The sequence below is a fragment of the Punica granatum genome, chromosome 7 (genome assembly GCF_007655135.1).
Source record: "Punica granatum isolate Tunisia-2019 chromosome 7, ASM765513v2, whole genome shotgun sequence".
Taxonomy (NCBI): Eukaryota; Viridiplantae; Streptophyta; class Magnoliopsida; order Myrtales; family Lythraceae; genus Punica; species Punica granatum.
Window position 1 is genome coordinate 20,573,812 of NC_045133.1, and position 23,188 is coordinate 20,596,999.

A 23,188-nucleotide genomic window follows, 5' to 3' on the forward strand; every position below is an offset into this window, starting at 1 on the left:
TCATATCGAATACACACAATTTATTCCAACAAAGTAATTAACTACATCTAACAAAATATAAAACAAACAGATAAGATAGAATAATTTCTAACGATTATAACAATAAATCAAACTAAAATCCAAGAAAAAAGAGGAGGAACATACATAGATTTGAGTGAAGAGGAAGAAAAATTTACCGTGTCAGAAGAGTATAAATGAAATAAAAAAGTGGGTGATACTAAAAATTTGATGGTGGGTACTTATATAAGAATTTCATATGCCAATTAAGATACTAACAACATTATTTAATATTTCACGATATCTACTACTTTCCAATAAAAATATGATTTTCAATGTAAATATGTCAGCATATAATATATAAATATTCTGATATAATACAAACACCATCTATATATATATATATATATATATACATCTGTATATGGCTTGTAACTTATAATGCCCTTATTGGCTATATTCCATTGTATATAATTTATATATTGGGCGATTTAATATAACATATTCTTGTCCTGTATATAATGTGTATATATATTTCGTTGGGCTATGTGTATATGATTTATATAATGCTACTGTATAATTAAATAATAATATATATTATAAATATATTTAATTAAAACAATCTATATAAGAATATTTTTTTAATAAAAGAATATTTAAATTTTCCTAATATATAAATAAATGATGACGTAGCAATGCAATAAAACTCCATTTTATATTTTGAACACGGCGTGAGAATTCAATTCGAGACTTTGTTATATGGGCGATATATAGAGCATATCCGGCCTTGTATATATTCTGCTGGGCTATACATGGATATGATCTGAATATTCTACTATATAATTAAATAAGAACATATATTATAAATATATTCAATTAAAATAATCTCTATGAGAATATTTTCTTGATAAAAGAAAATCTAAATTTCCCAAATACATAAATTATGATGTGGCAACACAAGAGGACTTCATTTTATCTTTTTGAACATGTGAATGCATAAAAATTCAGCTCGAAACTTTGTTACTATACCTCCATTCATTTATAAATTTTTACAAAATATCTATCAATTAAATGTTCACGCATCAATCGCACCTTCATCTTGCTTCCTTTGTCCTCTTTGCCTCTCATTTTTCCCCAGCCTCCTTTGTCCTTTTCGCACTCACGAATCACCCCCACCATTACACTTCTATTCCGACCATCCCGACCTTCCCTCACTGGTCAAGCTCCGATCTTCTCGAGTTATCACGCTATCACACCGTTACCCTTCTACTCATCTTCTTTTATAATGGATTTGAGTGCATTAATGATAAAGACAAGTTCCCAGCAGAAACCTGTTAACTTAGTGTGAAGGGTTTGAGATTTTTCTTATGAATTCTAAACGGGTTTAAAAAGGGTTTGGAAGAGTTCTCAGATTTGGGAAGGATCTAACTGTCCCAAAACCTGCCCACAAACATCCCTACATCTATTTCTCTATAATATAAATCAACTAGCCGTAAATAATGGAAAGAATATGAAGGAAAGTGTAAAATATCCTATTTATCAAATATGAATCACAATTTCATGAAACTAAAATTTTGTTCTCGCTTCATCCGCGGGTCGCGCGGGTCAATTCTCTATCTCTTCTAATGTCTCCCCTTCACCCTAAAACCGCATAGTTGAAGACTATGCAAAACAACACAAGCAGGTATCGAGATTATGGAAAACCCGATATTCAGTGGGGCCATCTATCGTGTCTCTAATAAGTATTCTGAGGATTGAACCTTCGCCTAGCCCCGTCTCGCCTGTAATAAGGGGTCTCGTCTACTGTCCTCCTCACGTAGTCCACAAAAGGCTGGGGAGTCCGAGGAGACTGATCGCTTGTGGTACTAACTCCACCAGGGCTTCTGCTAGGTGTAGCAGGTGCCAATCCTTGTGGTGTTGACTGGGAGATGGACGGGGGGCTTCTGTTTGGCTGGGACAAAATGCAGAGAAATATGGCTACGGTTACTATCAAGATCGCAAGAGACACAAGAATGCCCGACCAAATGGAGATTATTTCCCGGACGAATGTTGTCTTCTTCTCTCCAGACTCATAGCTAACATCTATTTCCGACCTCTGACCTGCAAAGCAAAGGGACAAGATACAATTCAAGGGCATGATCAGAAAACTCTCTTCTAATAATTTTTACATCCCAGAAAAATTTTATCAAAAACTTTTCTTTTGGGGTTGAAAGTTGGGTTTCCAGCTCCATTATAACCAGAGTTAAGTACGAAACATTACACCATGATGAATTTATCCTGAATTTCAAGATTTTTCTCATTTTATTTGGAAAATAGCATGTCAATGTTCTCCAAACGAGGTAACAGTTTTACACGTTTGAACATGCATGGAAAACAAAGAAAGAGTACATGCTAATTATAAAAAACCACAAAGAGAAATCTGTAAAATTGTGTCTCTATAATTCAGGGCTGACTCGGCTTACCCGTGGCAGGAAGACTAATAATGATCTGGTCCTTGAAATTCTTGGGTCTAAGCACCTTGACCTGCATAAATGGGCAAAGGAATATTCTGGTAAACTAATTCCATTTTGTTGCACCGGTCTTTCATGGGAAAGTTACAATGCTCATGTGAGCATATTTATCAGACTTCAAGAATTTGCAGAGATGAACTTATTTGTTATTACAACTAACAGTCAATTCTAAAATAAAAGTATGCCAGTACATTGAAAATATATACAGACGAGAACACTGTTTATGCACTCAATGTGAACAACGCACTCACCTCATACTCGGCAAAACCTCCGATGCCGGAATCTTCTCTTCTTGTTGGACTTATCTTCATCATTTCCCGGGCTTGCCAGTGGATTTCAACATCTGAGAGTGAAACCGAATACAAATGAAATCGGGATGATAGAACTTCTTCCACCGCTCTACCACCATACCATATCGAAAACCTCCCACATCAGCCAAACACATTTTAAGATCTAGATCCGAGTGGATGACGTGTCAGTTATGTGTTGACAATTGATGGTACTGTCAGTATTCTCTTTTTTTGTCTTTTGCTCGAATAGTACTGTCAGTATGTATGAATGAACTCGATGGTGGTTCATATCAGGGTAATGAATGCATTTGGTCAACTCGTTCAAATTTAGGTGACCTTTACATAGAGACAAGTTTGCTTTATACTATATCTCCCACAAAGTAAAGCTAAGCAAAAATGGCTTTCATTTTACAAACTGCAATAGGAGAGTACAAGAGGTGAATTCCAAAAACTCAACTGGTCTTAAGCATGTGATGGATGGAATAGTCTTAACAAATTACAGCTAAATAAGAAGTCGTCACCCAGTGACATGAATGATTTCTATCCATCGAGATTGAAAAGATTTCGTCTCCATTAATAGGGATAAGCCATTTTCAGTTGAGACTATAGTTTATGTTGGCTTTTGGCAAACCTTTTCAATTGATACAAAATAATAGAAGGGTTTTCCCCGACAATATGATTTACCTGTGTTACCCAAAATGGTCATGGTAGTCTTGTTCGAGTCTGGTGTCAGGTTTAGATGCAATCCATCCTGAGACAGAAATACGTTACACCATTAAAGCAATAAAATTATTGACATATAACTGCTATAACTTACACATAAAGCAAAGTCATAGATAGAAAACAATTGACAAAGCTCGTCACCTTGCTCATGCCTATTATTGAAAACCCTCCAATAAAGAGTGCAGATGCAGATCCCGAGGCATTATTAGCTTCTCTCAATATAGCGTTGATTGTTATAGAAATATCTGATCTCATGCCCTTTGACTTGGGCAAAGAATGTACCAAATGCTCCGGCGAGTAAGGAAAGAAGAGGCAATATGAGTTACCGGAATTGGGATCCACCCATGGCTTTGCATAACTTAATAACAAAATCACTGGCTCAGTGTTGGAAATAAACTATAAATGAAAATTAAAGACAAGACAATGACTGGTACTAATGCCAAAAAGATCGAGCAGAAACATACCCAATGAATGGCGGGTCCACTGAGCAGTCATAAGGGATCCCTTTGCTTTTTCCAAGAACTTCAACTACATTGACGTAAGGACTTCTGCAACCCAACAGAAACAGGAAACTATCAACATTATGCCTCTAAGCTCTTACTCTAAAGTTATAAAAGTATCAATCATCCCTCCATCTAGAATTGAAGAGTTTTATATGGGTTCCTGGCTTTTAACATAAAAAGGGGACTCCAAGTTAAAGCCCAAGATTCATTGTCTCTCTGCTGTATACAAATATTCGCGCTCTTGGGTCTCATTCTCCACACAACATGAGAGGCGTACATGTTCTAAGTATAATATTTTGCCTCCACATATATTCAATTTTTGTACGATTACCCGTAAGTAACCCAAGCTGCTAAAAGTTTTTCTTTCCAGTTAGCATTAATTTCATCCAATAGAAGCCCATTGTACTCCTGCCAAATGGATAACTAGCAAATAGTTAAGAGTTAAACTGCCGGGCAGCATCTGCAGGTAAAATCTGCAGCAAGAGAGGAGGCTTCAATAGGACAGGATACAAAAGAATGATTCGTGAGATAATGATCTCTTCATTGAAAAAATATGATTTATGAAAGACAAACTTCATAGAGCAATTTATGGAAGAATTTGCTTATGAGGTTATCTTCAGTTTGGTCATTGGTGGGTTTTGAACCAGTCCACTTTCCAGAGCCTCCATCATAAAGGACGCATACTTGCAGTTGGGCTAGTGTTGATGAGGAAACAGCAAGAGACGTTATTTGGTGAGGTAGAGTACTACACTAATATAACAAGTCACTTGGTAAAAGCACTTAACTTGCTATCTAAGGGAAAACTGATAATCTCGTATATGAAGTGTTATATCTAAAATGACATATTACTCCACTAAATATTAAGTTATTTTTCCATTTAGCAAAGAACTTATCATTTTGCAGCACTAGTTTACTTGTTCACTCAGATTAGCTACGGCATAGTACATTGCTCATGAGTCAATTGGGGATCAATAAGCTTCAAATCTATGAGCCAATTCAGGAATATATCATTACCGACCTGAATCTCACTGAGAATGCATATCCTCCTCTGGGGAAAGGAACATTGGTTACCGTCTCTTCAGGGGCATCCACAAAAACAATGTTTCCCCTCAAAACTGAAACAGTAGTTTGCAGTTTCATGCTTGGACACTCAAAAATAACTGCTCCAGAGCACATTAAAGCAAGAGTGAACAAAAATGTTGCAAACTTAGAAGAATGGCAACAACGGTACAGAGAAAAGGAGCTTTAATTGTCCGTACCTTGAGTCATACCTTCACCAACTGCCTCAGATTTTCCAGAATTCATGTTCACGGACATGACACTTTCATTGGCGCTAATCCACCTTCCAGAAACGGTTTCATCAAAGCCTACCACCGGGAATAAGATAAAGGGTCATATCGAGCAATAACTTCCATCCTTTTAACCTTAAGTGGGAATAATGTTAATAACAAAGAAAAGGAGAAAACATGCAAGAAATAAGACATTGCAGGTAAAACACAATGTATCATATCATGCTGCGGATAAAACATATCATAAATTCTATTCGGTTAATAACAAATGGCATTCTACACTTGACTGATACCATATAACTGCCAGAAACGGAATTTTATTTATATCATGTGAACCCTATTAACAAAAGCTATAAGGTTAAAAAAAAAAAAAACAAGAGGTCTAGATTGCCATTAAATAATTCAAGGGTACAAGCATCAACTGAATCATGAAGACTGGGGAAGAAAAAACATAATAGCTCCATCAATTAGCTCAATATTTTGAGATGAATTCAAAATTTATCAAAATTGTGGCTTTTGTAATTTATCAAAATGCCATATGTATAGAAGCTATAATATATCCCTAAACATGTCTTCCCTCTATCTTCCCACCCCTTTAAAAGCCCACAAAAAACGCAGAAAATGAGAACTTCAAATAAAAAAAATAAAAAAGAGAACTGTTAATGGAAGCTCAATATAAGGGAGTGGCACCATAATGTTCAAAGATTACGAACGAACACGACCAGTAAATTTAGAGCTGCCAAAACATGTAATCAGTGTATGTTCATTCTAAATGAAATATTATGATGATCCAGACAAATGTGTCACAGTAAGATATCCCTGCCACTTTGCTCTCACTTCCAAATGAAAGGATGGTAAGAGGTATTGTTCAAAACTCACATAAGAAATAAAGGTTAAATCATAACCATCACCCACCTTCTAAACTGAAATTAACCGAGCTTCCCGTGTGAATGACAGGATTTTGAGGATATATGTGGGCACCAACTGATAGCTGAAGAAAATAACCAAGCTAATATCAGATATCTCGATTGGAAGAGGAAGTTACTTTTCAAGCATCAGATGGAAATAATTGGGCCGATCCAACCATAACAAGGTATAGCAGTAGCAGCTGGATCTGACAGAATAAGCACAGTAAACCTCCAACAACATTTTTTTTACTTTTTCATTATATGATACAAAAGTAACTTCTTAATGTTCTCAGAAAAGCCAAGAGGTTCAGTTCACGATAAACGAGATTGAAAGTTTCAAACTATAAGCTCAAAAAGAGTCAAAACCTAGAACAGAGTCACCATCCTGCATTGAAGCTTCATTTTTCCATCGCGTCCATCTTATCATCAAGTTCGATTCTTGTGAGTGTTTTTTCATTATTATGATAAATGAACGTATTGTATTGTTTAACCCATTCAGAAATGGTCGGGCTACAAATCAGTTACAGAAGATATGGGACTGACCTAAAAAATTTCCCAGTAGGCAACATGGAATGAAAGAAGATGCACAGCCAGGAATAACCAAGGACAAGACAAATCAAAGAAAAAAGCCATCAAGTATTTTAAAACTTAATATGCATATGCCTTCATAAGTTCATCAAACTTCATACTAGAACAGCATGCCAACACAGTTTTAGAGCCCAAAAATGAGGAGAAATTAAGATACTGTACCAGCACATAATCTGCCTTTCGTGGGCTATCACTGACAGAAACTCGGAGAAGAGCTCTTCCATGATGTACTGCCTTCAATCAGATTTGAAACACCCATATGTCATAACCAAGGAAAGATGACTCTGAAGGAGTAGGATATTTATTCAACATATCATTCATGTGAGTAGCCAGTGCTTCAGAGGAACAATAACAACAGGAGTTGCTTAATCAACCTTCTTGTCATTTACTGTATGTGAGTAGTGAGATATGGTTTCATGAGTTTAGCCAGGGGTTCAGTATGACAGATTAAGTTCATATAATTCCCAGAAAAAGAACTGAATAAATTAATACAAATCTAAGGAAAATGGAAATGAATTTGAAAGCAAGAACAACCCAATTTAATGGTTTGCTTTGCTGGTCCAGGTTTCAGCTTTTAGAACTACAATTTTAGCCCAAAATGTCGGAGGAATATGCCAATAGAGAGAGAGAGAGAGAGCAAATCAGATTACCTTGAGCAGGATATGTCCTTTGCCACTAGTTGTACTGTTAACGGAAACAACATCAGGATAGTTGATGTCAGCATCAAAAGCAATTGCATTATATGCCTCATGAAAGGGATTTCCTGGTCAAATGCCAATAAAAGTAATTAGGACCATATCGGAAGTCATAGAAGACAGAAATCAACATTGGATAAATAAAGCTTCCAGAAAATGCGCACCTAAAACATCATAGAAGGTAATTGGTAGTTCGAGTTCAGCACCAAGAGCGAGATAGACAACAGGGAATGAGAACCCAGTATTTGATATTCGTATTTGAGCAACCTATTAGAAGATAGAAAAACAGGCGTAGTGAGTTCAACCAATGAAATACATCTTTATAAGAAACAAGCGATGATAAAAGTAGAAGACAAAAATCGAAAATAACAGAAACAAGAGTTGCCTGTGTTGAAGACTAACATGTTTGGTACCTACCAGATAAATGCAGCTTTCATGATACAAGATCTCAAATTATACAAACTTATGTTCTAAACAACATATTGGCTATGAAAATTTTAGTCCCATTACATCATGTGCAGTTGGCAATTGAGAGAGAATATAGTCATACCTCTGTAACCCTAACACAAGAAGCAATCTCAGTTCTTCCAGTTGTACGATCTTTTGCCTGAATGCAATCGAGATCATTACTTCCTCCTGTTATAATTCTATCATCCTTAAGTGACATAGCATCATTCAGCATCATTGTGCTCTTTTCCCCACAACTCCTCAATAAGGAGTACATAATATTTCCTTTCTGAATCTCCTTTCCATGTGATTCAGCAGATGAGGGGAGAAGGCCTGAGGTGATATAGTAGGGAGGAAGTATCCAGGTTATTGGAACTCCAAGCGCAAGAGGAGGGTCAGGGACCACCAATATTGATAGAGATGAACTATAGAACTTTGACTCCGAGTATGATGCAGAAACGAAATCACATGAAAATGTAACTGCAACACTAGTCCTGCCTGCAGACCTGGAATGGAGCAATAATTGACCAGGATCAGAAAGGTACTCAATTTCAGCAGAAACAATTGAGAATAAAGTAGAGGAGACTCGGAATACATTAACATGTTGCTCAATTCCAGCAGACACAACTTGACACAATTGGGGGCTTCTAGGAAATCAAGCGTCGGTAATTTTCACAAAGCATGAACAAGCAAAGCCAGGAAGCTATTAAAAGATTTAGCAGGACAAAACTTTTATATGTCCAGCCACAGTTGTGTCCAAGATCAGACCTTTCAAAATTGGTCTTCCCAGAAAGAGAAGATTATCATCCTTAAGCTAGGGTATTTGCTTATCAATTGACCTATATTAGGGTCATTTCTGCTTTTATCCAATCTTTTGCATTGTTTTAATTGATTTAATGAACTAAGATAGTGATGTACCCCTCGTTTAGATTCTGTCCATCATTTCAGTTAACTGTTGGTTCCTCAGGTACTACTTGGCTTTTACTTGAATTTAATATGTAATAAGAGAACCTTTCAGGACCATGCTAGCCATCTGAAACTGTTAGCAGTTCATAATACCGTAATAGACATTTCATACCAGCTCATCTTTCTACGCACAAAAGGAATTTGCAAGCAAATTTTAAATCCTTCGCTTAATTTTCTTTTACTTTCCGTTCTCTTATAGTAGGTAAAACTATATTTCTTACATTCTACTGTCAGGCTCCTTTCCATCACAGATCACACTTTATATGGAATTGATAACACATGATACTTCATAAACTATTCACGACCGTCTTTTTTTTTTAATGTCTATATTTGACCTTTAGTTTATGGTGAAAGAATACCAGGAGTTCAGACTTCAAATAATGATCTTCTTTTTTATGAAAAAGATAATGATCTTGTGAACCATGTCAACAAAGCCAAGCAGATAAAGAAAGCTCTAACTGCATAATATTTACATCTAATACCTTCCATGCAGGATATTGATTAAACCAAGCTCTTTCTCATCAACATATGTCTGGGTCCCATGCATTTCGTCAACATGCTCTGCCAGTTGGAGACCTAAAACCTACAAAAGGATTGGAAAGATCAGATAGTAAATGCCTCGTATAATTAATTTAGATAATTACCGATTCTGTGTAGCCCTTATTCCCACCTTATCATCCTCTAAGGTCCACTTGTAGCTTTTGCAGAGTCCATAAAGAGAAAATAAGCTGCCCTGATCATTCCCCAGAGTCTTCAGTCAAAACCCCAAATAAATATAAAAAATAATTTAATTTGTAGATCTATTGAAATATTGTAAGTCTTACCTCCGGAAAAAAAGGATATATAGGCATCTCACGGCCAACTGCAAGCTGGTCACTTTGTGCATTTAGTATCGCTGAAGAAGGAACCCCAACAATAACTCTCCCATGCGCCTGACAAACCACTGTATTTCTGCTTCCATAAACTGTCGCTACTATAGACTGGAAATAGAACCAAATGAGTAGAATAATCCACAGAATTAGTGAGACAATATTTTCAAACATGCAAGCATGAGAGGTCAGAATCTGATAGCTTAAATCCTAGTTAGCAAGGCAAAATTGGACACATGAAAGGGCTCAAAATAACCCAACCAGAATCAATTCTTCATGACTGCAGCCATACTATGAACTTTTAGCGAATAGAACAGGCACTGTTCTTTGATTACTTAATTACTGTTGCATTACTCGAATGGTTTATAAAAATGCTTTTGGACGTAAGAACGTCCTTGCTTATCTAGACATTGGAAAACAGAACTCGATTCAACTGAGCTCATTGTGTTTAAGCCCCAACCCCCCACGACACCAGATAAACAGATAAAATTAAAGCTAATGCAAAATATGTTGTGCAGCAGGTCCTCATATACGAGACTGACGATCACATACACTTCGGATTAAAACAAGTAGAAGACCCCTCCAAGATAAGCTCAAGGAGGAGAGCATCTGAAAGGCAAACTAAAAAGTGAAGTCGGAAAACCTATTGCCATGCAACCCTCCCCAATGATATGTTGCCTATAGACACATCTATCATAATCCAGCCAGTAATTGAGTCACAAACCCAGAAATCTATTTCTGATGTTATAAAATTACATATAACCATGTGACGTGCTCTTTTCTACATCTCTCCTTTTGTTCATGTTTTATCCATTAGTGCTACCAGAAAGCGAATCGAGGTCTGCATTACTCATGTACTTATGAACTATTATTAGTTATACGCTGAAAAATGAATGCCGTTAACCATCAAACTGACAGACGAAAAACAACATAACAACATCAACAAAGCAAAGTTGCTTACAGCGTTCCCAGGTGAAATTGCAGAAAGTCGTCCTGATGACTTGTCGACTGTTGCAATCCCATTATCGGAACTAGCATATTCTCTGTGAACACCAACTGTTGGTCCTCCGCTGACAGTGAGCTAAAGGAAAAACAAAGGGAATAAGCAAAGAACAAGGATTATGATTAATTGATTCACCACATACAAGGAGGTATATGTGTGTGTGTGTATATAACAAAAGAATCTGTAAACCCAGAGAATGATTCAGGCGGATCAAGTCAAATGAGCATACTGGAACATTTAATGGTACACTCAAGATGTCCACCTGGTCAAGTTACCTAAGATAACTTACAATGTGGAAGAAAAAATGCAAGTTGAAGACTTGGAAGATACCACATAGGAAGCTCCCGGTGCAAGGAAAATATCACGAGGGTGAATGATCGGTGGAGCATAAACTTCTATCTTTATCTGTTGAGTCAACAGCTCGTTTCCAGACTTCTGTCTAAAACTGACCTGATTCCAAGTTCATTGGTAAATATGCCTATTTCATGCTCCATATAAAAAGAATTCAACAAAGAGTACAAAGTAAATAAAACCTGAAGCTGAAATTAAGACTTACATGTAGATTGGTTATCCCAAGTTGTTTCGCAGCAATTACAAAACTTGGACCCTTAACATGTCCATTATCAGAACTTGAAGAATCATCCTCGGGTACAAGTTTAACGATGGGATCCTCAATATGGACATGAATATTCATGAAGGTGTACTGCATAAACGATTTCATAGACGAAATTTTTTTACTACAACAGTTAAGTGAAATATGTCAATACTGTGCACTAAATGTTCATGACACCTATTTTTCATGTACTAATCTATCCCTGCAGAAAAGTTTCATTGTAAAATAAGAGGATTGACGAAATAAACTGGAGGAAGGATCCAAAAGTAAACTATGTATAATGCCCAGAGAGTAGTCATAGATCAGAAGTATAAATTTACCAAAGAAAAAAAGAGATCAGAAAGACAATGCATAGAAACTGAGAAAGTGAATATGCAGACGTTTTTAACAATAACCTATAGAGTTCCAGTATAGGATTCAGTTCCAACTTCCAAGCAAGTTGAGACACAAGATGCAGTATGCACTTCGGAAACGAAACAAATGCATCACCTGAGAATGGTCGAAAGTGCTGCCATCATTAGTCCCCGCTACTAGGTCTATTGACTTTGAGGTTCCTTCCTACATCACGAAAGCATTCGTATATCAACTGCCAATGCAGAAGATTTTCAAAAATACACAATTAATCTAAATCAATTTGAAAAGTAAAATATAAATTTAAGTCACACCATAAGGCTTATCTCATCCCCTGAAGTAATTTTAATCCAGTCCACATCTGCAACACGGACCTGGAAGATATGTACAATTTATAGTGAATAATCTTGTGAAAATAAACGATGAGAGAGATGATTTGGGTTCGTTTGCTTTGGAGTGCGATTTTACTCCATTCCACTCTATCCATATAGGACAAAATAAGTAACAGTAGATGAGGAAATTTATAATTAAAATATTAGTTGTAATAATAGTTAGGAAAAAGTAGATGTGGGAATTTATCATTAAATAAGAGAAAAAAAAGTATGTACATATATATACGGGTGAAAAGTAGATGAGGAATCTATTATTAAAAAATTGATTATACGAAACGTTATTCTCTAAATATGAAGACATTTCGTACAAAACATCAGTCGACTTATTTCAGTCGATTGATTGTTTTGTACGAAACGTTATTCTATCGTATGCCATGTACGAAACATTATTCTTTCATACTCCTTGTACGAAACGTTATTCCCCAAGTGCGGAAACATTTCATACGGGGCGCAATGACTGAATCTTTAGCCGCTGGACCCAAGAATTTCCCTGATTGTAATAATTGTTTGAAAAGGTATGCGTGGGAATTTATTATTAAATGAGAGAAAAAAAGATTAAAAAAAAGGTAATGATTTATGTTTTTGAATTAAGGGAGGAATAGAATGGAATGGAGTGGAGTATGATTTCACTCCAAAATCAAACGCAACCTAAGTCATCTATCCACAAAAAGCACTCAGAATTAAAATTTCGAAATTGTGAGACAACATTATTTCCCGCTCAACATATGAAACATATCAGAAAATGGAATTTGCAATGATAAAATGTTATAGAATACACGACAATAATCTTTCCTTCAATAAATAACATGCATACTGCATAGGATATGGAAACAAGTTACCAAAGCAGAGGCCGTGAGGTGAGGTGCTAGTCCAATATCATTGACAGTTACAAGTGCAGTCCCAAGTCCCCGAGGGGACAGAAAGAGTTGTAAACACTGCAACCCAGGTGGAGGTTGAATAATTTCCACAACTTGAGAATCATTAGCAGCAGCTTCCAGAAAACAGCTTCCACCACTGATAGACAGATTCACCTGGAAAACAGTATAATTGACAATATCACAGATGGTCCCAGGATAGGAAAAGGGCATTTATCATGCAAAGTGATACTATTATAATAGTAGGCTAACTCTAAGAAATTCTTCTGGAGACTTTCATTGTTAACATGTTGTTTTCAAAATTGCATGGATCCGCACAGAGAAATGACCTGGATAAGTGCTTAAAATGTAGTTACAAGAATGGAGTGTAGACTAATGACATATGAGCAGAATTTCAGTTGAAAGTCTTACATGTGTCTTACGGAGCAATCGAGTGTTTTAAGGCAGGAAGTCTTTGTGATAACACAAAATTGATCAAAATACTGGAGTTCTAGCTTGATTAAAAGAAATAAAAAGGGGCACATAAGGTGTTTGGGTCATGGAGAAGCAATCAGTATCACACAGATACAAAGTTACTCAGGTTTACTACATTTAACGTATTCTTGCTCAGTCGTTTCTGTATCAGGAAGGTAAGACCATGAATCATGTTTCTTATTCTTACAAGTAGTTTCAGGATCATTATTTGGGTTTGGCCTTCTTGACAGTCCAGAAGAGCAGACCAATGAACAGGAGTTGCCATATAGGATTACCATGAAACATAAAGAAAGTATCTATCTGTATGTAACAGCACTTCTAACCACAAAAAGATAGCAAATATGCTGAAGTGAAAATCAGGACCACAGCAAAGTACTGCTTCAAATGCAGAAGGCAGGAACCCTATAAGAACATGTTTAATGCTGATAGCACTTTATCATGACATCAAGAAGATTCTAGGCTTAAAAAACATATTTTGCTCGCTGACAGGTAGTTTACCTTAGCATCTGGGTTAGAATATAACATAATGTAATCTGGATAAACCCTCAGGGTTGAAACAAGCTGCAAATAGGCAAAGTTTAAGACAATCAATACAGTTTAGAGCAATAATAAAATAATCCTACTGACAGGAACCAAGAAGTAACAAGACTTAAAAGTAGAATGGAGCAAAAGCAACCAAAATTAACATGCAGCTTAAATTAAATAGCATTGGTAGTTTTTTAAGCACTACAAAGCTTACCTGCAAGCGCAAAGCATCTGTGAGGGCATACAGTGAACTTTCAGGCAATGCAGTGGAAACATGAAATCCTGTAGTTTTATCCAATCCAATTACGGTAGCACGGACAGTACACTGAGGATCAATCATAGAAAATTTAAAGTTAACACCAGAATCAAATTTGCAAAATGCACACCAGAGAGCAAGTTAACCTCTATAATTTACTTTATATGATTTTACATGCTCCTAAAGGTTCATTATTAAGTACATTTTCTTCTTCTGACTTCTCCGTATTTGCCAATCTTTAAAAAATAGACCTAATACTTATATGCTGAGACAGATAAAAAGAACTAAGAGCACAAACACAAAACTGGAGTGAGCCGCGTAAACAGAAAGCTACAAAGGACTAACTGAATTAGGACCAACATGTATATATGGAGATATCACAGTTCATGACCTACCAATCCAGTTTCATTTTGCAAGACCAGAAAACGTTCCCAATCAGATTGAGACCTTTGTCTTTCATGATTAATATCCCAAAACGCCAGCCGATTACAACTGCTCAATTCCCACTTCAAATGAAGAGATGATGAATTTGCTAGGGCTTCTCCCGAATCGGTAATGCCAACTGCAGCTATACGAATTGTGCGACCATTTGCCACAGTAACAGGGGTGGCACGAATTCTTCCTGGGCCACGCTCGCCTTGGATAGCAGATTGGATAATATTCCGCTCATTAACTGCAATGTCAAATAGTACACCATTTCAGGACTGAAGATTCTTAAAACCATAACGGCACTTGACAGTTGATAAATAAATGCCATGGGACAGTTTCATGCGTACCAGGTTCATCTGCAACTAAAACAATTGAGGCAGGAAAACTACAAACAAGCCATAGTGATTTTTCCACAATTGCAGGCAGAGGATGGTCATCGCCAATTAGATTCCCACGTTTGAAAATAAGTTCCTGCGTTCAACCAAAATCAGCCATCGAATCTATAATATTGAGCATTGACTAATTCTATTAATTATATTAAAAACATAACTACAGCTCATGATTGGACTCACAAAATTTCCCAGCTTTTGGCAAGAGATTCTGTACAGACTCCCATATTTGCTAGAGAGCAACTGAACAATAACTTCATCTTCAACAGAAGCATGCTCTTGATCAAAACTCTGAACGGTGTCAATGAAATCAACTCCTCTACCCCATTTTTCGGGTCCTCCAAGAAGCATGACATCTAAATGTGTTGCTGGGGCAAGATATAATTTATCTAGATTTTCAAGCTGGGCCTCAGCTTCTTGTTTGGCTAAATCATACCAGTAACCACCAAATTGGTTACCATCTCCGACTTGTGATACCAGAAGTGGTGCATATGCTGCTATATGTGATGATGCTTTCAGAACAATGGGTCCATACTGAAGATGATCAGAATAATCTTTTGAAAGCGTTGCATGCAACATAGTCTGACCCGGTCCAGCAGCATATATAGAGGTCCATGAACAAGGTGGACCAGAAACTAGTGAAAGAACATCAGTATTCACAAGTTTATCAAACTTAGGTGCCTCTCCTGTTGCATTGCTGATAGTGAAGAATTCACTACCCGCCTTCCACTTTATGTAGGAATTAAATGCATCACATCTGTAAAAGGAGTCACCTGCAAAGGACGGATAATTGAACAAATAAACGTTGAAGCAAAAATAATGAGGTAAAAGCATCTGACTAGGGATGGAGAATCACCATTTAATGCTTTCAAGGTAACAGCAGCTTCGAGATGTGATCCCACAATGGTCTCTACAGGGAAGTTTTGCAGCATAACCATAGATGTCGGGGTGGAAACTTCAACATTCACCTGCAGAGTCAGTCATGGAGATGCGTAAAATGACCAAGTTACATGTTTTTGCTTTTGCTTATGGTTGAAAATTTAATCAATCATAAGAAGACCCTGCTACCCCATGGGAAAGCAAACCTAATTCCTAAAATGTTTAATTTTTTTAAGCATGTGAGGTTGGTAATGTTGTGTACACAGCAGTGCAAGGACTGAAGCATGACGTCCCAATTTCTAACTTAGCAGCTCAATCAAGTTTCTAACTCCAGCAGTCCAGTTCTTCGAGTCAATGCACTTAATTGACTTTAACAGATGAATTCAATGTGTATCCTCCAGTCAATGATCAAGTTTTACACCTAACTTGGTTTAGGGGTTCACTCCATAATCAAGTTCCACATCTAAATTGGTGTAGGAGGTCATCACCATGCTCAGACAGGATATCTAAAAACGGGGCATTCAAAAGATATGTAAGGTATCAGCATAGCATCAGATATAATCCAGAGCCATCACGCTAGCAAAATCGTCTTGCTACCAAATAATTATGTACGGACAAACTTTTCTGAATCAGACAAATATAAGCAACAGCTTCAAAAGAACTTTTACCTCATCATAATTAAACGGATCGAAAATTGACACTACTTTAATAGTAGCTTTTCCAGGCTTTTTTGCTTGGATAACCCCTGAAGTGGATACAGATAAAACGTCCATGTCCGAAGAAAACCATTTGAAGTCAATGGATGCCTTTGCACAACCTACAAGATGAAAAATTTGAAGTTTTCAACAGATACAGCGGATAAATCATAAACTTTCTTTTATAAAAAGAAAATATTAAATACACTTAATATAATCAACTCTAGTTCGTAGGAGTCAATGTGTTGCATGAAATAAAGAAGGCTGGGTCCCACAGGTTAATTTTCAATCTTTCATTCACCCCCAATGGATTTTTCCATTCAAGGTGTCTCTCATAAAAGTGGGCATTTCATACACCACAAGCTCTTTGCAATGATTTGAGTTTCTTGTTGAATTGGCAAGTTCATGATGGAGAATTGTAATTTTGAAGGCTTCGATTTCTTTTTCTTTTTCTTTTTTAAATTCACTTTGTGAAATGCTGGGATTGTGTTTGTTGTCCACCACCTGTAATGGCATGAGGTAACCTAACAGCCACAGATATAATGTGAGAAGAAAATACAAGTATTCAAACTCCAAATGACCAATGTCTGAAGCAAATATGAAAGAATGGTCAATTTGCATTCTCTATGAAAAACGTCCCCCGAGAATGGTTTAAGCTATTCAAAAGAATTTAAAATGGTTGTGGTTGGGAAAGAGGGATCTTCTTGACTAACCTAGACAAACCAGAAGTTTCTGGTATGAGCTTAATATTAAAGGCAATTAGAATAAAAAAATCCTAGTCTTGTAGAAAAAAATAGAGGGTGTCCACATTATTTCAAAATCTCTAGAGGTAGGAGCAGTTCAACAGCTAAGGGCAGCAGTTCCGGGTATCACCATGAAGAAATCAAGAGCTTTCTTTCATAGATGACAATTCTTCCTTCCTTTCCCGTCTTCCACAGGAAGATTGTGGGAGCATTGCTTCAAGTAATATGACAAAAAGATAAGTTAAAAAACACAAACAAGCTTGCTATCTCTAACCTCCTGTAGCCTTCAATTGCACCTCTTGATGAATGCCTGGAGCCCACGGAAGAACAATGCCATGAGAATAACCATCTCTTTTCTCCAAAACAATTTTCACTTGATCACAAACCATAACTTCTTGTACAACCTTAAGCACCTACATACAAGAGCCAATTGAAACATAAAACTTCAGGATTCTCAGCCAAAAGCATCTCTGCCTTGGAAAAAGGAAATCTATGAATGAAGAGAGTTTGAACTGGGGATGACAGTAAGTTAGAACAACAATAATACCTCCTTCGCTCTGTCGTTTCCACTAAAATATGTTAAAGAAGCAATCAACTTTCCCACTCCTGGAGAAGTTGCTCGAAGGATCCTAGAATTTTGCCAACCATGCTTGACCACAACATCATTAGGCACCAAAAGAACTTCCCAGTTATCTGACTGGTTGTCATACAGCACAACATCTTCATTCTGCACACGGGAGTTGAATGAACATAGAGTTATTGCCACTAACAAAGTGAAATGAATTTTAACTGGAAAAAACATATATAGGACATGCCTATTACCAATGAAAAATATCAAACTTAAGAAAAACCATCTAAAGCAATATCATAAAATTTCTTTTCAAAGAAATAAGGTGTTAAAAAAATTACCATTCACCACAACAATGACCAGAAAATTAAAGCATAAAGAAGATAATGTACATTTCAAGGACTGCAATATAGCACATCCATATTACAAGTACAAGCTACATGAACAACTGTTATATAGAATATCTATCATTAGGCAAAGAGAAAAACAATAGAAGAATGATTAAAGTACCTCAGTAATATAGATCTCTTGCACATCAGGCCCTTGTGAGAAAACCTTAATTTGAATGACATATTGATGGCCAGCAACAACATACCACCGCGCAACAGATGCAACAAGCTCTGTTCCTTCAATTGGTTCACCAGAGCTAGACAAAGGGGATAAGTACAAACATATAGAGTCAGGGAGGACAACATGAAGGGATGAACCCTGTTTATGCCCAGCAACCCTGGTATCCTCGACAGTTATAGTTGTTGTCCCTAAACTCAGTGCATGAGTAACACCCAACGTAGGGTCCACATGGGCAACCGAAGAATTGAAAACGGACCATCTGTAGTGAGGAGAAGGTAATGGGACCGCTGCATAAAGCACATATAATTGTAAGGACACCATAAATGATAATGCTGAGGTTTATTTAGAAAAGGGGGAAATAAAGACCGTTTAAACATCATTCAACTGGACTACCTCCATAATAGAGATGATCGCCAGCATCTAAGTATAATATTTTCATATAGAGCATACATTCTACATGGTAGTGATAATGGCTATCTAACTAATGAACATACGGCAACCAACTTCAAATTCGAAATTTCCAAATGCTGGCTGGAAGAATCAAACATTTGGGCCCAGTATTTCCTGATATCTATTTTTATACTGTCAAAATCTGGAACAGTGTTAAAAAAAATAGCTAGATAAAAGCACAATTAAAAGGATGGTACATGCCGCATTTCTAGATCCCTCAGTACCCAGGATTCAAATTCTTTAGCTTGACAACCAAGATAGATAATTTAATTTTTTGCATTTTTAGTATCATTGGCCACGCGAATGATGTTAACAAAAACTAAGCAGGAAACATAGATTTCCGTGAAAGAACCAGTCAGTTCACAGCCATATATAGCTAGCTGCTTTACAGCAAAACATGACATGAAAGTTTTGTCCCATGAGAGGTGAGCAATAATTTACTATCTTCTTCGACTTTAGAACTTTAATTTTTCTTTGCTTAACCTCTTTGCAGCTTAATACGAATTATCCAACCTTAAACTTTTTTACCTTTTTTTTTTTATTATTGGCATCGGAAGCACCAATTAACAGTCTTTCATGTTATCAGTGCTGAAATCTCTGACATAATATATCAGGGCTAATGATGAAATCTCTGACATGATTTGCATATACCAGTTAACAGTCATTCATGTACCATTGACACGATTTGCATATATCAGGGCTCAGGGCAGTCTATCTCTAGTGATGATTCATCCTAGTTCAACACCATGATATCGGACGATCAGATTACTCAATCCATGATTTCTAGAGGTCCGGTTGTATCACAGTTGAGAAAAAGGCTACATATCGGAATAATATACAGCTTTAGAGAAGCATCAGAACCATAAAACGAGTATTAACCTTGAGGAGTATTTTGACGGATGACCTTAAGACTGTAATGAACCACAGCCCCAATAAGAACAAAGACTGGTGAAGGAGGTTCTACTGAGATAGCTTCTGCTACTGTCAGGACAATTTTGTCAGTCAGGTGCTTCAGCTCTGGTTCCATCAAATGCACAGAGATAACCTCGTGACCAATTGCTGCTCCTTTCACCACAAACAAATCTGAATATGTCCCCTACAGCATACATCTTTAAACATCAGATTAGATGGTGCATGAATTTTATAAACTAGTTCCATCAAATGGAAGCAAATCTTACACTATCTTCAATTTTTATCTGCACATCCAAGTCACCGCACAATCCGCCACAGTCACTAAGAGGAGAAACTTTTAGAGGAACATGAACAAGATGATGAGGCTGTCCAGTGGTTTGAGGAGCCAGCTGCCACATGAACTGCAGGCCCACCAAGGATGAAAATACATTTTCTGCATTTAAGGTAAAAATAAATCAAATTAAAGAATGAAACCATAATCTGTTCAATTGGAGATAGGCGAATAACATGGAGAAATCATTGACAATACACAAAGACATTTTAGTTACTTCAATTAATTGATAAAATACAAAGCAGAGATTAGTAGATCATCAGGGTTACTTGCAATTCGATCACATACTGAGAAAAGAAGCCAAACTCAAAAATTAATTATAGATGAAATCTGAACTTATCCCCAAAAGCATTGATCGCTAATATCACCAAAACAAGATCAAAACTCAACCTAACAGATCAGATAGACATATGATCTGCCACAGGAAACTAATAGAGTAAACTAGTCTTTTCCATGTACAAGATTATGCACGAAATATTGTGTCATTTATCCATCACCCCCTAAATCAGACTTACACAGGAAAGAACCACCAACCAGATGTCACAACTTTGGATTTCTCTCACTAATAAACCAAGTAGAGAAAATATAGAATTTTTTTTCATGCCACAAGCACTCAGTATACTCAAACAACTTAAAAATATTTGATAGCGCTCAGTTTAATCTGCGATTCCAAAAACATATTCGAGTCCAGAGGATCAAATTTGTTTTTAACTGTAACATTATGTTTCTAATAAATCCCAACAGAATGAGGTATGTTAGTGATCAAACTTGCATGCACAACCAATTAGAGAAGCTGAAAATCCAGACTGATTATGAGGCTAAACAATATTTACAATGTTTCTCTGAAAGCAAGGTAAAATCAATCACTACAAAGTACAAGCATGATACCTTCACTATCAAAGGCATGGACACGAAGAGTAGCAAGCCCATCCAAGTCAAGTTTGATAGAGCTGTGGAATATCTGGATTCTGGAAAAGTTGTCAATAAAGACCTTGCAGCGGATAACAGTTCCAGTATTCAAATCAGTGGCATAGACAGCACTCTCCTTCCGCCCACTGTATGGAGCAATAGATCTCAAGCGTGCACTGGTCGAGCAGTGGTTGCTTATGTTGTATTCTGGAATAACGGATAAAACATCGTGGTGATCCCATGTCCTGTAAGAGCCAAATCACAAAGAAGTAATTAAACTCGAACAGACACGAAATTCTCAAAAGTTTAGCCCCTCGGTTACCTTTTTCCCATTCTGCAGCCTAGTCAATATCAATGTTCTAGAAAGATAAAGTTTTCACCTGGGAAGCTCGCCCGTATACCAAATATTGAAAGTACATTCCAACCGAATCAGATTTTTCATAAACACACATGAACTTATGACAAAGGGCACGCGTCAAACACGATCACAAGTAATCAAACTGAATCAACTGTGTCTCTTCGTATCTCCATCTCTCCTTTTGTGCTACTCTTATGTCATCTGGGCAACAGCGTCCAGCTCCAATGCACAATGTCTGTTCACTCCCGAGTGGAGCTTTCTACTACTCATCAAGGCCAAGAAGGGAGACTAAACATGGAAAGTAAACATGCTCCCTACCGCCCGACAGCGACCACTTCCCAAATACCAAGCAGAACATCATCTGACCGCAATCTTAGGGTGAACATCAATCTCAAGTGCATCAAACAAGCTAACAGAGCACAGAAATTTCCCAACACAACCCCACAATCTATGCACCCTCCGTTTCTTGCAGATACATATACATACCATTTGAAGCAACCGTCGCTTCCCTGGAGCCTGTACTCCACGGCACGGGTCATCTTCGGAGGCAGCAGTATGTTCACGTCCGTTATATGAGGCCCCGTCCCCAAATCCGACACCGCCTCCCCCGCTCTCAGCAGCTGCAGCAGCAGCAGCAGCAAACCCGCCACCAACCGCGACATTCTTGACAGCAAGCTCAAATATACGAGCCCCCAGCCGCTCCGAGGTGAAGAAACGGAGAAATGGCTTCAGCTCAAACCCTCTTCATAAGGGCCAATTGGTCAACAAATTTCCTCCACCCGACTACATGGAACAACAATACCGTCTTCTCCTCTTCTTCTTCCTCCTCCTCCTCCTTTCTCCTTCTTCTTCGTCTTCGTCTTCAATGGAGAGTGTCAGAGCTCTACTGGTTTTTTGCTAACGGCACTCCTCGTCTGACTATTGCCAGTCGACGATCGGAGAAAGGAAGGGGAAAGGTTTAAGTGGGGTTTAACCATGGCGGTGGCACGTGCGGTGGCGAGTACGCCGAGGGCATATTTGGAAATTCGCATGCCGACCACGCCTGGGTCTGAGCAGCGACAAGCTAAAGCTACTTTCCTGATGACTTTTGACAGCAAATCTCAGATACTTAGCCGATTAAGCAACTGTGATTAGCGCACCGAAGTTTGATTATTATCAGTTTTGCACCCTAAATTCTGTATTGTTCCAAATATGCACCCTGAAGATTGTATATTGTCTTACATTGCACCGAATCTTATTGGGGATCGGCATTTGCGACACCAGGTTGCTAGACCAAATGTGGTAGGACACACTATGGAGCCAAAGTATCGGAGTCCGACACTTCTCGATCATGCAAATTAAAATATTCCGCTTGCCATTATAGTCTTAGGGTGTAACGATGAGCGTTTAGTACCACAACAATATTTAAAGTTCACGACGTGACTTCTTTTTCACCTCCTATTTCTCTCGATTCAGACATCCGATGAACCAATCGAAAAGTAAATCGCAAGTGAAGTTAAGTTCTACTTTGACTCCGTTCCCAAACAAGCCTTACCCACACGTTCGTATAAGTTGGGCCTAGTAGGTCAGCCCAACCCATTGAGCCCCGGATGGGTATTTTAATTGGGCCATTTGAGAGTCCATCGGCCCATTATCTTCCTCCCGAAACAGCCCAAACTCAGTCCTCTCTCTCTCTCTCTCT

General features: G+C 37.5%; 1 protein-coding gene across 4 annotated transcripts; it reads right to left on the reverse strand.

Annotated features, from left to right (window-relative positions):
• Window positions 1-1,356: 1,356 nt before the first annotated feature.
• LOC116215198 (nuclear pore complex protein GP210) lies at window positions 1,357-22,566 on the reverse strand. 4 transcript variants are annotated; one of them, XM_031550812.1, is made up of 36 exons: window positions 21,994-22,559; window positions 21,129-21,394; window positions 20,176-20,342; window positions 19,877-20,093; window positions 18,488-18,834; window positions 17,957-18,136; window positions 17,684-17,822; window positions 16,640-16,788; window positions 15,949-16,060; window positions 15,276-15,865; window positions 15,051-15,174; window positions 14,670-14,947; window positions 14,233-14,343; window positions 13,992-14,054; window positions 12,984-13,175; window positions 12,067-12,126; window positions 11,891-11,959; window positions 11,345-11,491; window positions 11,119-11,238; window positions 10,747-10,866; window positions 9,741-9,896; window positions 9,587-9,649; window positions 9,399-9,499; window positions 8,054-8,456; window positions 7,668-7,770; window positions 7,459-7,571; window positions 6,971-7,042; window positions 6,228-6,303; window positions 5,283-5,390; window positions 5,042-5,183; window positions 3,985-4,068; window positions 3,662-3,878; window positions 3,482-3,548; window positions 2,759-2,850; window positions 2,460-2,520; window positions 1,357-2,097 (listed from the first exon to the last, which is right to left on the reverse strand). In XM_031550812.1, the coding sequence occupies exons 1-36, from the start codon at window positions 22,167-22,169 to the stop codon at window positions 1,733-1,735; spliced, it is 5,850 nt and encodes a 1,949-aa protein (XP_031406672.1). In that variant the 5' UTR covers window positions 22,170-22,559; the 3' UTR covers window positions 1,357-1,732. The 4 variants fall into 4 exon arrangements, 2 of the variants coding, with proteins under 2 accessions (XP_031406672.1, XP_031406673.1); XR_004158432.1 differs by lacking the exons at window positions 1,357-2,097; window positions 2,460-2,520; window positions 2,759-2,850; window positions 3,482-3,548 and adding an exon at window positions 4,355-4,431 and having other exon boundaries at window positions 3,821-3,878; window positions 21,994-22,566; XR_004158431.1 differs by lacking the exons at window positions 1,357-2,097; window positions 2,460-2,520; window positions 2,759-2,850; window positions 3,482-3,548; window positions 3,662-3,878 and adding an exon at window positions 4,355-4,496 and having other exon boundaries at window positions 3,980-4,068; window positions 21,994-22,566.
• Between the last annotated feature and the right edge of the window lie 622 nt (window positions 22,567-23,188).